At 52.2% G+C, this 14,141-nt stretch overlaps 5 protein-coding genes across 5 annotated transcripts; 3 read left to right on the top strand and 2 right to left on the bottom strand.

The window, feature by feature from the left end:
* Positions 1 to 193: 193 nt before the first annotated feature.
* On the bottom strand, positions 194 to 1,650 carry PV07_12465 (uncharacterized protein). The gene has a single exon (XM_016399992.1). The coding sequence runs from the start codon at positions 1,583 to 1,585 to the stop codon at positions 305 to 307; it is 1,281 nt and encodes a 426-aa protein (XP_016242360.1). The 5' UTR covers positions 1,586 to 1,650; the 3' UTR covers positions 194 to 304.
* Positions 1,651 to 1,856: 206 nt separating this feature from the next.
* PV07_12464 (uncharacterized protein) lies at positions 1,857 to 2,921 on the top strand. Its single transcript, XM_016399991.1, has 2 exons — positions 1,857 to 2,307; positions 2,359 to 2,921. Exons 1-2 carry the CDS (start codon positions 1,946 to 1,948, stop codon positions 2,600 to 2,602), a joined length of 606 nt encoding a protein of 201 aa, XP_016242359.1. The 5' UTR covers positions 1,857 to 1,945; the 3' UTR covers positions 2,603 to 2,921.
* Positions 2,905 to 6,430, top strand: PV07_12463 (uncharacterized protein; the record flags this gene model as incomplete). The annotated part of the gene is made up of 2 exons (XM_016399990.1): positions 2,905 to 3,019; positions 3,086 to 6,430. Exons 1-2 carry the CDS (start codon positions 2,987 to 2,989, stop codon positions 6,428 to 6,430), a joined length of 3,378 nt encoding a protein of 1,125 aa, XP_016242358.1. The 5' UTR covers positions 2,905 to 2,986.
* A 19-nt stretch (positions 6,431 to 6,449) lies between these two features.
* PV07_12462 (uncharacterized protein) lies at positions 6,450 to 12,659 on the bottom strand. The gene is made up of 4 exons (XM_016399989.1): positions 11,921 to 12,659; positions 11,715 to 11,867; positions 9,945 to 11,623; positions 6,450 to 9,847 (listed from the first exon to the last, which is right to left on the bottom strand). Exons 1-4 carry the CDS (start codon positions 12,596 to 12,598, stop codon positions 6,628 to 6,630), a joined length of 5,730 nt encoding a protein of 1,909 aa, XP_016242357.1. The 5' UTR covers positions 12,599 to 12,659; the 3' UTR covers positions 6,450 to 6,627.
* Positions 12,660 to 13,190: 531 nt separating this feature from the next.
* On the top strand, positions 13,191 to 14,137 carry PV07_12461 (formyltetrahydrofolate deformylase; the record flags this gene model as incomplete). Its single annotated transcript, XM_016399988.1, has 2 exons — positions 13,191 to 13,511; positions 13,613 to 14,137. 2 exons carry the CDS (start codon positions 13,191 to 13,193, stop codon positions 14,135 to 14,137), a joined length of 846 nt encoding a protein of 281 aa, XP_016242356.1.
* Positions 14,138 to 14,141: the final 4 nt, after the last annotated feature.

Below are 14,141 nucleotides of genomic sequence, written 5' to 3'. Positions count from 1 at the left end.
GTTCCTTTAACTGCCGATTATTGTAAAACTGTTGATTCGGAGGACTCAGAGCATCGTGGCCGTGGCTGTAGTCGCAGCGTTTAGCGATTAGCGTCGAGCTTACCCATCACGCAACCGCGAGGCTGTGGCATACACCCCTCAAGAGGAGGATACCAAGGACCGGTCACATCGACGAATGAATCGACGGCTACCGATCCCGGCTTACCCCCAGAAATCTGAATGAAATCTTAGCCAAGGGCGATATAGCCTACACAATGCGGAGCTATCAACCGGCACTGCTGCTGTCGGTTCTGTTGATTGTTGATCATTTGTGTTTCGTCTTCCCATACATCCCTCCCTCCATCCTCCGCTTTTCGATCGCCAACTTATAGGGTGGTGCTGTTGGAGGCTGCACCGGATCCAGTGACACGTGACCCTCCGGCAGCTTGTAGGTCGCGTCGCTGTCCCAGGCTGACAGGTCACCACAGGCCAAAAATGGAGCAATATGTCTCCGAGGGTCAGCGTCTTCAACGGAAGGGAATCGGAGTTCAACAATGCCATCGTCGCGGAGGTGGCGGCTTTGAGTGCGTGTTTGGGGTTGGGTATGCACGTTTCCCAGAGATGACCGTGTTTCTACCCCCGAAGAATCATCGGCCTGGTCTGTGGTTTCAGCAACAAAGTCTTCAGGGTTAGGCTCTTGCTCCTGGTCGCGCGAGGTTGATGGAGGCATCGATGCAGCTTCAGGCCCCGAACTTCGCATTCCATCCTCCACCTCAATTTCTGGGGTCCATAGCACTTCCGTTCCGTCTTCTCGTCTCACCATCACAGGGTTGTAGCCTTCACAGACCACAAACGCCTCGATACTACTCGCCCGACTGGCCCGCGGTTTCGCCACACTCACCTTCTCGAACAAGATTCTCAACTGTGCGTAAATAAGGTCAACGTCTCTGCCTCTGAAGATCTTGGCCACAAATTTCCCGCCTCGCCGTAGGACTTTTGTGGCAAGCGTGAGCGCGGAGTAGAGCAGTTGAGACTGGACGTAGATGTCGAGCGAGTGGAGACCCGTGACGTCGGGAGCACCGTCGCTTATCACAAGGTCGATTAGGTGAGTTGTGTTCTGAGGCGAAAAGTCCGGATCGATCGCCCTCAGCAGGAGTGGAACGGTGGAAGGGTGAGTAATGTCGGCTTTGAGTTGGGTTATGCCTTCGAGGGGCGCCATGGGTTGGAGGTCAATGGCAACAATCTTGACGTTTGCTCGAGGTTTCAATTCACCGCTTGTTGAGCTGATTTCGAGGGAAGACATGTCCTCTCCGAGACTCTCCTTTTGCCTTTGGTCTTCTGTGCGCTGGAATCGTTCCATCTTCTCAACCCAGGCTCTCCGCCCAAAACTCTCACCTTTGATCAGTACTCTCGAAAGAACCTGGCTCCACGACCCCGGGGCAGCGCAGAGGTCCACTACCCTGGTGCATTTCTCAGGTTCGTTGTAGGAGAACAGGTCGAATTGTTCGTCGATCTGGATGAGCTTGAAGGCAGATCGGGCACGCCAGTTTTGTTCTTTGGCCAGGCGGTAGTAAGCGTCTCTTTTGTCTTTGGAGGATTTACCCATCCTGGTCGTGTATGATTACTTGACTGCTCTCGCTGCTTCCTTGGGTCTGAAGCTTTTCGGTTTTGTTTTAATACGAGTGTGAGAACAAATTGAACGTGAGTCGGAAAATTGTCCTTAGGGCGGCGAGGCTGCACCATACTACGCATAGCGGCTTTATGGTTCACCGGTGTGTCAATACGGTCGCGCTTCTGCATCTGAAGTGCAGTTTATGCCGACTCCGATGTTTATGCGCAGTTGAGGCCAGTTCAATTAATTGTTCAATTAATTAGGATATCGAACCCGATTTCTCGACTTTGCTGCCAGAACTCCTCACCCCAAGGTATCCATTTGACAATCCTCGTAAGAGGGCGCTCATTAGCCATGGCACCTAGCATGTCCCTCCACAGCGTCGTCGCCATCCTCATACTCTCCACCGACTCGTCTCCCGATTCCTTCAGACTGTTTGCCAAATACTACTATCCTCCCCATGCTTCAGCTGCACCACAACACCCTCCGCAATCACAACCGTACCCACACCTGAAAGAACAGAAAGCTTTTGAAAAGGGACTACTTGAGAAGACATCAAAGCAAACCTCCGATGTGATTCTTTACGACAACAAAGTCGTGGTGTTCAAGATGGAGAGCGATGTCATGCTCTACGTGGTAGGCGCCGCAGAGGAGAATGAGATTCTGTTGTATAATGTTGTATTGGCATTGAGGGACACGTTGAGCATATTATTAAAGTTCGTCAAACCACCGCCGCCCACAGCAGCAACTGACTAGGGTGATTATAGGAACTCGACAGACAAGCGCACAATCATGGAGAACTATGATCTGGTAACTTTGGCTATTGACGAAATTGTCGACGATGGCATAGTATTGGAGACGGACCCAGTGATGGTGGCATCCAGAGTGTCGAAAGCTCCTGCACAGGATGCACCGAACATGAAGAACATCGATCTAAGCGAACAAGGGATACAGAATCTCTGGGAATTCGGCAAGAAGCAGGGAATGGAGTTCGTACGAAGAAACTTGTGATTTCCATGAACGGCGGGAAGGGAGGTGATCGGCCAAAGTCATGGACATGGCCTGGACTTGAGAAATACAACGAGGTTGTTATCGCACGGCGTTATGAGGCGGAGAGGGGGACAATGAGCATTATGACCATAAAAGTCAAAGACCTGAGGCCTGGTGGTCCTTTGGAAGACTCGGGGGAGGGGGGCAATAACAGCCTTATTGGGGGCGCAGCCTTGCCGCAATGAATTACCGACGCAAATCGACGTCATTTGGACGCTGAAATATTTCCCATCGAAAAGAGTCACCCTCTCCAATTCCTCATGCTAAGTTGCGCCCTCTGTTGAGCCTCTGCATTGCCTCTTGTCCCTCGTTAAATATTCCTTAGACTTCTAAAGAGGTACCATCATGAAACAACGCTTCTCGTCCCTTGACGTTAAGGTCTGTATCTGGCCAATGCCCCGCATGCGCCGGCAAGCAGCAACTGACTCCGTTGTTGTAACGTAGGTCATTGCGAATGAATTATCAACTTCCCTCACCGGCCTCCGCCTCTCAAACGTCTACGATCTCTCCAGTCGAATCTTCCTGTTCAAATTCGCAAAACCCGGAAGACGAGAACAACTTCTCCTTGACTCCGGCTTCCGCTGCCACCTGACCTCCTTCTCGCGAACCGCAGCCACTCAGCCCTCCGCCTTCGTTAGCAGACTACGCCACTACCTCAAGAGCAAGCGTGTCACCGGTATCTCCCAGGTCGGCACCGACCGAGTGATAGAGATCTCCTTCAGCGACGGACTGTATCGCTTGTTCTTGGAATTCTTTGCTGCGGGAAACATCATCGTCACAGATGCGGATCTCAATGTTCTCGCCCTGCAGCGACAGGTCAATGAAGGAGATGCAGACGTGGATGTCAAATTGGGGGGCAAGTACAAACTTGAGCCAAAACAGAACTTCCATGGCGTACCTCCCATATCAGAAGAACGAGTCAGAGAAGTTCTCCAGAAGGCGGTTGAACGCTCGAAAGCTGCAAAAGAGGTGGGCGGCAAGAAAGCGAAACGAGCAAAGGGTGTCGATGATCTGGGAAAAGCTCTGAGTGCCGGCTTTCCCGAATTTCCTCAGCACTTGCTCGAGCATGCATTTAGAGAAACGGGCGTCGATCCGACGTTAAAAGCAGACGATGTTCTAGGAGACTCAAAGTCTCTACGGACAGTCATGACCGCATTGCAGACCGCAGACGAGATCTTCAAGTCCCTGGGAACCGGACAATCGAAAGGGTACATTATCGCGAAGCAAAAGTCCCCTCCGCCAGGCGAGACGGAGCCCTCAGGCGCACAAGAAACGACCAGGGAGTCCGTTCTCTATGACGATTTCCATCCATTTCGGCCAATCCAGTTTCAAAACAAGCCCGGCGTTCATATTCTCGAGTTCGACGGCTTCAATCGTACGGTAGACGAGTTCTATTCGTCCATCGAATCTCAGAAGCTGGAATCCCGACTGACGGAGCGAGAAGAAATCGCGAAGCGGAAATTGCAAGTTGCGAAAGATGAGCACGAAAAGAGATTGGCAGGCCTTCAGCAGGTGCAGGAATTGCATGTCCGGAAGGCTCAAGCCATCGAAGCGAACATTCACCGCGTGGAGGAAGCTTGTGCTGCGGTCAACGGTCTGATCGCGCAAGGCATGGATTGGATAGATATTGGGAAGCTCATCGAAAACGAGCAGAAGCGAGGTAATGTTGTGGCTCAGATGGTCAAACTTCCCCTCAAGCTGGAGGAGAACACGGTAACTCTCCTGCTTGACGAACCCAGCTTCGACGAGGGCTACGAGAGTGATGAAGAAGATGAAACTGATGACGAGGCCGAATCCGACGAGGAAGACCAGGGGACTCGAGGCAAAGGTGGATCCTCGACAGATAAACGACTGGCGATTGATATTGACCTTGCGCTGTCACCTTGGGCCAACGCACGCCTGTACCACGACCAGAAGAAATCTGCAGCCGTCAAAGAGAAAAAGACTGTGGAGGCATCCTCAAAGGCGCTCAAGTCTGCCGAGCAGAAGATAGAAGCAGATCTCAAGAAAGGCTTGAAGCAAGAGAAGGCGGTCCTGAGACCGGCAAGGAAGCAGTTCTGGTTCGAAAAATTCTTGTACTTCATCTCGAGTGACGGTTATCTTGTCATTGGAGGCAAAGACGCCCAGCAGAACGAGCTTCTCTACAGGAGATACCTGAAGAAGGGCGACGTCTATGTACACGCCGACTTGCAAGGGGCCTCGAGTGTGATTGTGAAGAACAACCCGCGGACCCCAGATGCGCCGATTCCTCCTTCCACTCTTTCTCAAGCTGGTACATTGACCGTCTGCACCAGCAGTGCATGGGACTCGAAGGCGTTGATGGGGGCCTGGTGGGTCAACGCGGACCAGGTGAGCAAGACAGCTCCAACGGGCGAGTATCTTACTGCTGGCGGATTCGTCATCCGGGGCCGCAAGATTCAGTTAACGCCGAGTCAGTTGCTCCTTGGATTTGGCGTTCTGTGGTTGATTAGCGAGGAAAGCAGAGTCAATCATGGCAAGCACCGGTTGGACAGGACAGAGAGCATGCTTCCGGGCGAGGCGGAAGCATTAGCCAACGACGTGAGAGGGTTTTCTACCGGAAAACAAGACGTTTCAGAAGAGGTCGGTCCCGATCAAGGACAAGCTGTACCGGATGTTGAAGATGCTGCCGATGCCGCTGTGGAAGAAGAGGAGGACGATGATCACGGAGCAGCCTTAAATGAGGTGCCCGAACTGCCAGGCAATGTTGATGGCGACGCTGACGACCGTGACTCCACGGATACTTCAGAGGCGGAGGAAGAAAGGTCGAACCCTCTGCAGGCCAATCTTGCTCAATCCTGCCAGGATACTAAGGATGATGACGACGAGGAGGACAAGCTATCGGTCGGAATCGAGGATGAGACAAAAGAGCAGCACTCAGACGAAGCGTCACAAGGAGAAGAGTCCGACGACACTCCAGCTACGCAGCCATCTACGCGGGCGTCCACACCGGCATCCGCATCCCAAGCCATGGCGAAGTCCAAACCTGCACAGCTCGCCCGCGGGAAGCGCACCAAACTCAAGCGCGCCCAAAAGAAATATGCCGACCAAGACGAGGAAGACCGCGCTCTAGCCATGCAACTCCTCGGGTCCAATCGCTCACAAGAACGCAAAGAAGCAGCCGAAGCGGAAAAGGCCGTGCGCGAAGCCAAGGCTCAAGCAGACAAGGAACGACGCAGAGCACAACACTCAAAGGCGGCGGAGAGGGAACGCCTCCGTCGCGACAGGCTCGAGAAGGCGGCCGCCAGCGGTGCAAATGGCGGAGAAGGGGCCGACTTGGACGAAGATGACGAATTGAGCAAGGAGCAGCTGGAACAGGAGCGGCGCGAACTGCTGGATATAGACCGGCTGGTGCCCATGCCGGAACCGGGCGACGAGCTCCTCGCAGCCATCCCCGTTGTGGCGCCCTGGACGGCCCTGGCCCGTCAGAAGTACAAGATCAAGTTACAGCCCGGCAACGTTAAGAAGGGCAAAGTGGTCCGCGAGATCCTGGGGTTCTGGACCTCGCTCGCCACGAGGGGCCCCAAGGTTGTGGACGAACAGAATCGCGAAAAGGAGAAGGTCTGGAGGCGCGAGATGGACCTGTTGAAGGAGTGGAGGCTCGAAGAAATCGTCGGGGCCTTGCCCGTCAAGGGGTGTCGGATTGTCCAGAGTGGAGGGCTGGGCGGTGCGTTGGGAGGTGGGAGTGCTGGAGGTGGCGGCGGGGGAGGAGGTAAAGGTGGTGGTGGGAAGGGGAAGGGCAAGGCAGGAGGTGGGAAGAAGGGGAGATAGCGAGACAGCGAGAATTGAATAAAGGCAATATATGTATGCAGCGCGATCGGGCCCGGCCACGGTCGACAATGCGCCATCAATCTCCCCTATTCCATCTAGGGCGAAGTTTCTTTGTCTTTGGCGCTCCCTCTGATTCAACCACACCAAGTCAGCGTTGAGCAGGTTCACCCAGTCGTTAGGGTGCCCAAAGTCAAGGTTTACGCCTGCGTCTCGTCAAAAACACTCGCATCACTCCCACGACGGCGGTACTCCATCTCGATGTCCTGACCGCCCCAACCTGTCATCTCTTTCGCCTCCACCTTTCTCCAAACCATCTCGTCCCACTTTGTAAAGTTCTTCGCCTGATTCAGATACTGCGCCACTTCGTCCCGCCCATTGTCTGCTTCGCCAGCATCGCCGGCGTCTTGGGAGTGTTCTCGATACCTCCAATTTCTGGCGTTCATTCCGAGTCTTTCACGGCGACGGTTTGCCTCGTTCTGTTTCTGCTGTTGCAGTGCCAGGCGCTTCGCCACCTCATTGGCATCGTGGAGTGCCACCAATTTGCGCTTCGCTGGGTATTTGACCATGAGGGAGTCAATGAGGCGGTACATCTGCCATTGGCGGCTGCGTCCAGCAGCGTCTGGGATTTCGTCCTTGCCCGAATCGGACTCAGAATCCTCCAGAAATTTGTGAGCAAGAACATCTTTGATGCTTCGCTCGCTAGTATTGTCCAATTTTGGCGGATTGTCGATTTGATATTGCAGATACGCGGTGGTCACCACATCACATACAGTCATTCCTGTGGCGTTCTCCCAGTAAAGCAATCCTGGTCTGTACTCCACGATGAATTTGACTAGTTCCTGGTGGCCTCGTCGCACGACGGAATGCAATGGATAGTCTCCTGCTCCATCCATCTTTTCGAGGTCTTTACCGCCTGAGAGAGCTAGAATGAGCTTGAGACTTTCTTCCCATCCACCATCGGTGATGCGGCCGAGGAACAACGCCAAAGGCGTGTTACCCGTAGACACAACACTACTACAGCGTTCATGGAGCAACGCCGCGACGATGTTCTGGTCCAGAATTTTCAAGACTGAGTCAAGTAAGGCGGGATTGTCAGTTGGGATGGTGCCAAGGACGGTATGAAGAATGTTGCGTCCCAGATTGTCCTTGGTGACTTGCTTTGCGCCTACCGCGATCAACTTCTTCGCGGCATAGTATCTTCCGATTTCGAAAGCAAGATGGAGCGGTGTTTTCCCGTCGCTAGATCGGACTTCGAGTGCATTCGTCATCTTCTCAAGCAGGAAGTCAAAGCACGGCTGAGTTCCGTCTTTCTTGGGAGGCGACAACACACCAATATGCAGTGCAAGGTTATTCCGCGTCGACAACCACGCGTCGAGGGTGCCGCGAATGCCTCCTTTCGCCTTGGCCAAAGCTTGGATGCGTTTGTCCTCCTTGAAGGTCTCGGCGAACTCTAGATAGTGTCGCAGGGGAGTATCTGACATGAAGTATTCAGTAGTCTTCAGGTTGCCTTCGATTGTAGCAGCCAGAAGAGGAACTCCCACGTCTGACTCGACCTGTTTGACGTTGTAACCTCTACGACCAGCTTCAGCCCAATCTTGACGTTTTTTGCCGTAAACAGAGAGCCCCTGGTAGTATTTTGGCTTCTCGTCGAGCTGAATTCCTGATTTTTGAAACACCTTCTGAAGAGGAAATCCAAAGCCAGTAGACTTGATCATTTCACCTATTATCTCAACCCTACCCAAGCGAACTGCCAGGTCAAAATCGGCTTTGGAGATGGTGATCACGTGCAAGTCGTCTTCGTCTTTCTCGCCTGCGAGAGTGTTGCCAACCTTGATGATGAATTTCAAAAGATCAATGTTGTTGACGAAAATGGCAAATCGGATCAGAGACCAACGATTCACTTGGCTCGTTCTTTCAAATACCGCATTAAACCATGCCCACGACTGGTTCGACTGGTCGTTGATATAGACATTTTGTGCATGGATTCCTCCAAAGACATGTCTGACTTGTCGCTTATTCATGACATTTTCAAGTGCATGCGCGATCTGGCAGGTCCAGGAGGTCATAACGGTCGGCGAGACTCTCGACTTGACATTGTTGGCCACCGCAGCAACGTCGTTCACCGTGAAAGTCTCATCCACAAGTTCAGCGACAACTCTCACACGAGCACTGTGCTCTGTACCGTCGCTGTTGTCACTGCATTCGCTGTCTCCGTCATATTCCTCGTCTGTACCCAGGACGTATCGGTAGGTTTTTGACTCGTCGCTCGGTTGATACTGGATTTTCGCAATCTCAACAATCAACTGCGCCAGCTCGTAGTGGCCACGAATGGTTGCAATAGAGAACGGACTGAATCCGCGTAGATCCATGACCGCTACCTGTAGTGGGTTTGCGCCAGTCAGACATATTGACTTGACAGTATCCAAGTCGCCCTTCCAGACAGCCTCGAACAACTCGATGTACTTGGCCTTCTTCTCTGATGTCAGATCTGGCACTTTGAAAGATATCTTCGTTTCGTACGGGTCGTTGCTGAAGCTGTTCGCGCCGAAATAGTAGTTGGGACGTTGCTGTGTCTGCTCTTCACTGGTTTCCTTTGGATAGAGATCGGAAAATGCTTTGGCACCCTTCTTGTCAAGCTTGCGTTCAAGGTCACGGAGCTTCGCAATGGTGGCCTTGATGGCCGCGTCTTTCGCCTCCTTCCCAACCTCTGTGCTTCGATCCTTGGTTTCAACTTCTTCCTTGTACTGCCTCATTTGACGCTGATGAATCGACTTTGCGTCCTGTAGGTCGTGAAAAGCAGTCCAATGACAATAAGATCCCTCTTCAAAGCTGCTGAGGTATTCATCATCTTTCTTTAGTGCAGCTGGCTGCTCCAACTTCCGAGGTTCCGGAGATAAGTATTCTTCAAGTGACGAAATCCGGTCTCGAACGAGATCCAGCAAGGACTTCGGGGATGGGCCCCAGGAGCGATATGGAGCTTCCAGATATTGATACGCGCTAGTAGTTAACGCATTGACTTCTTCGCCCTTTTCGATGAGTTGAATTACAAAGTCGACCAATTCGTGCTTGAGGGCGAGAATGACTGGCTGTTCGACATATTTCTGGAAAACCTTTTTGACTTCTTGTGGATCGTCCGAGGCTCTGTCGAAGCTGCGTTTGTATGCTTGGGCAAAGGTTTCGAAGTCGATGTGGGGTTTGGCTCCCATACGGACCAGATCCTCGACAAGTTCTGGTTTACCGGTGCGGATAGCCGTCAGCAAAGGTGTATCGACGGTTGGTTGAGTCCAGAAGCCGGAGATGGCGATGAAATTGATAGCGTTAGCAAAGTTGGATGGCTCAGCAGAGTGCATTGTCTGAACTATCAATGTCTTTGCACTGTTGACCGCATAGTGGAGTGCAGAGATGTGATTCATATCGCTGTCAACAATTGTTAACTTGTATCAAAGACTATGGAAAATAGGATGTAACATATCTGCTGCTGCAGAAAAGGGGTTATGTGAGGCTTGAGACTTACGCTTGCGTGCATGACGCCCTGAGGGCAAGAAGGCCTTTGACAGTTTCATTGGCTTGCTGTAGTGGGAGCTCCAACGCCAGACAAATCGTCAGAATTGCAGCCTTTGCGTGTTTTCGGTTGTATTCGTCCACAATCTTGACAGGAAGCAGGACGTCGGCGTCGTAATTGTCCACGAGGACCTTCACCACATCCATGTGTCCGCCAAGGATGGCCAGATGAAGGGGCGAGAGTGGACTATCCCAAGCGAGAACATCGACATCATAGACATCGGGCCCTTCTTTGTCTTCGGGGTCTTGAGTTTCGGAGACGCGGTCCACTTTCACAAAAGACCCTTCGGTCATGGCATCTTCTTCGTCTTCATCTTCGTCCTCGTCCTCGTCCTCGAAGTCTTCAGAGTCAGCGGAATCACTCTCGCCAAGATCGTGCTTATCGTTGTCAACTTCTTGCGAATCTTTGGCAGCATTCCTTCGCGCTTCTTTTCGCGCGTCTTCTTTGAGCGCTTCTTGTTCCTCATTTGCGTTGCTCTTGTCAAGAATATCCTTCACCATCTGCACTTCGCCACGGTGAGCAGCAAGGTGTAGAGCGGTCATACCATTATATAGCCTCGAGACGAGGCGAGCACCATGTTCAATCAGACACTGGACAATTTCGGGAGTGGAACACATAACCGCAAGATGTAGAGGTGTGCGACCGGCGGGATCTCGACGATTGACGTCAACGACTTCTGATGCAGAGAACCAGTCTCTGACAGCATCCAGGTCAAGGTCGACTATTGCTTGACACAACCTCGTAGTATTGCCGACATACGCCATTTCCGTCCAGTCGTTGTCGGTGATGGGATTAAAGCTGCCGATGGCCTGCCTGCCTGGATCATCTTTGAGGAACGTGACATCTCCAGATATGTAGATCTTGCCTTCTTCCTCAAGCGCAGCAAAGTCTGCGTCGGTCGTTGGCTCAGGGCAATATCCGCAGCAGTCATGAAGGACATCGTTGACGGATCCAAAGAAGGCCGGATGTCGATGCAACTGGGTCTCTCTGTCTTTGGGTTTGTTCCATTCAGCATTGAGGAGCAAGTCCTTGGTGAATAGAAGCTTCTCGACCCTTTTGGCGTTGTATTTGGGGCCATATGGAATGGTGACAGTGTGGTAGTTTGAAACTTCGTCCTCTTCCACCCATTCTGCCACATCATCTGGCTGAGCATCTTTGACATTTCCTGGGAGTTCATGGCGAATTCGGGCATTCCATGGCAATGCTGGCCGGCCCCGTTCTGCTCGACGCTTTGCCAGATATGTGTCTCTGTCATTGGGATGGGGCAACTTTTCAAGAACTAGCAGTCTCGCCAAACCCTGTACTCTCGAGAAAGATCTCTCGAAGATAGTAGGGTCAATTCGACTGCGGTCGATGGTGGGAAAACCCACCTCGAAGCCGCGATGAGAGTATTTGGACAGCCGATTCTCGTAAGACGGAGATCTTCTGGTGAGATCGATCGTGTTCACTTGAGTCATGAAGGCCGCTAGAGCTCTGGGAGAAGCCCACACTTGCCGGCCGTCGTAGGCAACGCATGAGCAGTCCACGTCGAAGCCAGTAAGGATCTCAGAAATGCTCTTATACAGGCGGAGCACAATTTGGACATGGCGGGTGGGGTATTCCGAGACGATGGTAATGGCATTCTTCGTGCGCTGTTTTCTGGTCAGTATCGGATATGTTTCAACATTTTCGAGCACTCGTGAATGCTTGAGAACGATTTGAAATATGCTCAGGGAGGCTTACAATGGTTGTCGTCTCGGCCAGAATGCTGTCCCGAATTTTGGTCTCAATTTGTCTGATCTTCTCGATAGCTTGTTTCTCATTCAGACCGTAGAGGAATAGATCGACATCGGAAGCAGGGGCGAGCTTCTCATGGTAATAAGCTCTGAGCGCCCGCTAGAGGGATGTTAGAACGAGGCCCGCAAAAAGACTTGTGAGTGGCGGCTTACCTTGGATTCATTGTGGGGAGCGCCGACGGGCAGCAGAGAGGTGACAACAGCACTCCCCGCACAAACCACATTACTCCAGTCTAGGTCCACCAACGAAGACTCGGAGAAAAGATTGAAGTTGGTCCTGAAATCTTTCAGGGTTTGAGTGGTGGCAGGGGAACCGTCTGTCCGGCGAGCCTCCCGTGGAAGTGCTAAAAGGTATTTGTCTTTCTCGGCATCAGACTCCTGTGTGAGATCCCTTGCTCGGACAGAGATAGGAGCGTCTTTGAAGACAGGTACCAGGTGGTTTGCAAGGGCAGCTGGGTGATCAGGTTGCTGGGCGTATATCTCTCTCAATTTACTTTCGTAAGCCTTGAAGGGTTCCACGGCTTCAGCAACACCGGCCTGGGTTTCGGGTTTCTTGTCGACATAACTAAGGAAGTCAGAAACGGGGACTGGGAGAGGTGGAAGCTCCATAGACATTGCGGTCGTAGTGGTCGAGAAGCGACGGGATGGATTTGGCTGGGGATGAAAGCGAACGATGGAAAAGGGGGACACAGGCGAGCTGAACAAATCAGAATGCAGACAGGTACAACTGCCGCACCAAACTACACGCAGTTGATTTGTAAAAGCGATGGAAGGAACAACGGGATGATTGATAGATGAGATTCGTATCCATGAAGTGAAGGTGATGGTCATATAGTGAAAGCGCGTGTGAGTTCAATGGCCGTCGAGAAGAGGCACGCGCTGCTACACGAACACACGTGAGACGAGAATGGCGCAGGCACCGGCAGCAGCCTGAACAGGTTTCACCTCGACAGGCACCAGATCCGCTTCGACTGTTCTTTGTTACTGTGTTAGCTGTGAAGGCTTGTTCATCGCCCCTTACGCGACCTCACGACGGAACTTCTTGGGTTCCAGAAGTGGAGATGAAGGGGCGCCGGTGCCTAGCTGTGCCTTGGCCTGCGTCTGGCCGATCGAAGCAATAGGAAGGAAACACTTCACCGTACCTGAGAGCATGTCCGCTACGGCAGGTTACACTGACCTCTAGTGCGTTTTGATATTGGCAAAATTTTCGGGGATTGGACGAGTCACGCGAGCACACAATCCCACAGAGAAGAGGTCGAGGCAGATGCTTCTCATTCTAAGCGGAGCAAGATTTGCAAGTCGGAGACTGATCCTACAAACACCCTTGCGACTCCATCTTACGCAGGAGACGGCCAAATTACTGCCAGCAACCAAATCTCTGTTTTCCACCGCCTCCGTGCAGGACTCCTCCATCCTCGCAAAGATGGCCAACGACCACATTCTAACCCTGTCATGTCCGGATAAGCCGGGCATAATCCACGCTGTAACAGGTATTTTTGCCAAGAACAACCTCAACATCCTCGACTTGCAACAATTCAGCGACCGGACTTCAGAGAAGTTCTTTATGCGGGTCCATTTTGGACCAGCCGACGACACCAAATTCCTGATACCCTCGTTCGATGAGCTAGCAAGCGACATCAAGATGGACTACGAGCTCAGACCCGTGGCCGAGAAGCCCAAGGTTTTGATCATGGTCTCCAAGATCGGCTACTGCTTGAACGACCTCCTGTTTCGCCAGAAGACTGTGAGAGATCCTCGTTTTGAAAGACTGTTTTGCATCCTTTTGAATAAGTCGTTGCTTTTGGATCCTGTCGAAATCGGTACAAGACTAACCAATACCGGCAGGGCCAATTGGCCATCGAGGTGCCATTGATTGTGTCGAATCACCAGGATTTTGAACCACTCGCCAAGAGTTATAACATTGCTTTCCATCATCTGCCGGTCACCAAGGACACCAAAGCCCAACAGGAAGCCCGCATTCTGGAACTCATTAAAGAGCACCACATCGACTTGATAGTCCTGGCGCGGTACATGCAAGTCCTCTCACCAACCCTCTGTGAAGCCATGTCGGGCAAAATCATCAACATCCACCACAGCTTCTTACCTTCCTTCAAAGGTGCGAAGCCATACCACCAGGCTTTTGACAGGGGCGTCAAAATCATCGGCGCCACGGCTCATTTTGTGACGGCCGATCTGGACGAAGGACCGATCATTGAGCAGAGGGTCACGAGGGTGGATCACAGCATGACGCCAAAGGAACTCGTCGACGAAGGGAGCAATGTAGAGAGTCAGGTTTTAGCTGCGGCAGTCAAGTGGTGGTCAGAAAAACGAGTGTTTTTGAACGGGCACAAAACGGTGGTATTCAACTGAGGCC

This window comes from Cladophialophora immunda (genome assembly GCF_000835495.1).
Source record: "Cladophialophora immunda strain CBS 83496 unplaced genomic scaffold supercont1.9, whole genome shotgun sequence".
NCBI lineage: Eukaryota > Fungi > Ascomycota > Eurotiomycetes > Chaetothyriales > Herpotrichiellaceae > Cladophialophora > Cladophialophora immunda.
The sequence above is the reverse complement of the archived record's forward strand: the minus strand, read 5'-3'. Positions and strand labels throughout refer to the sequence as shown.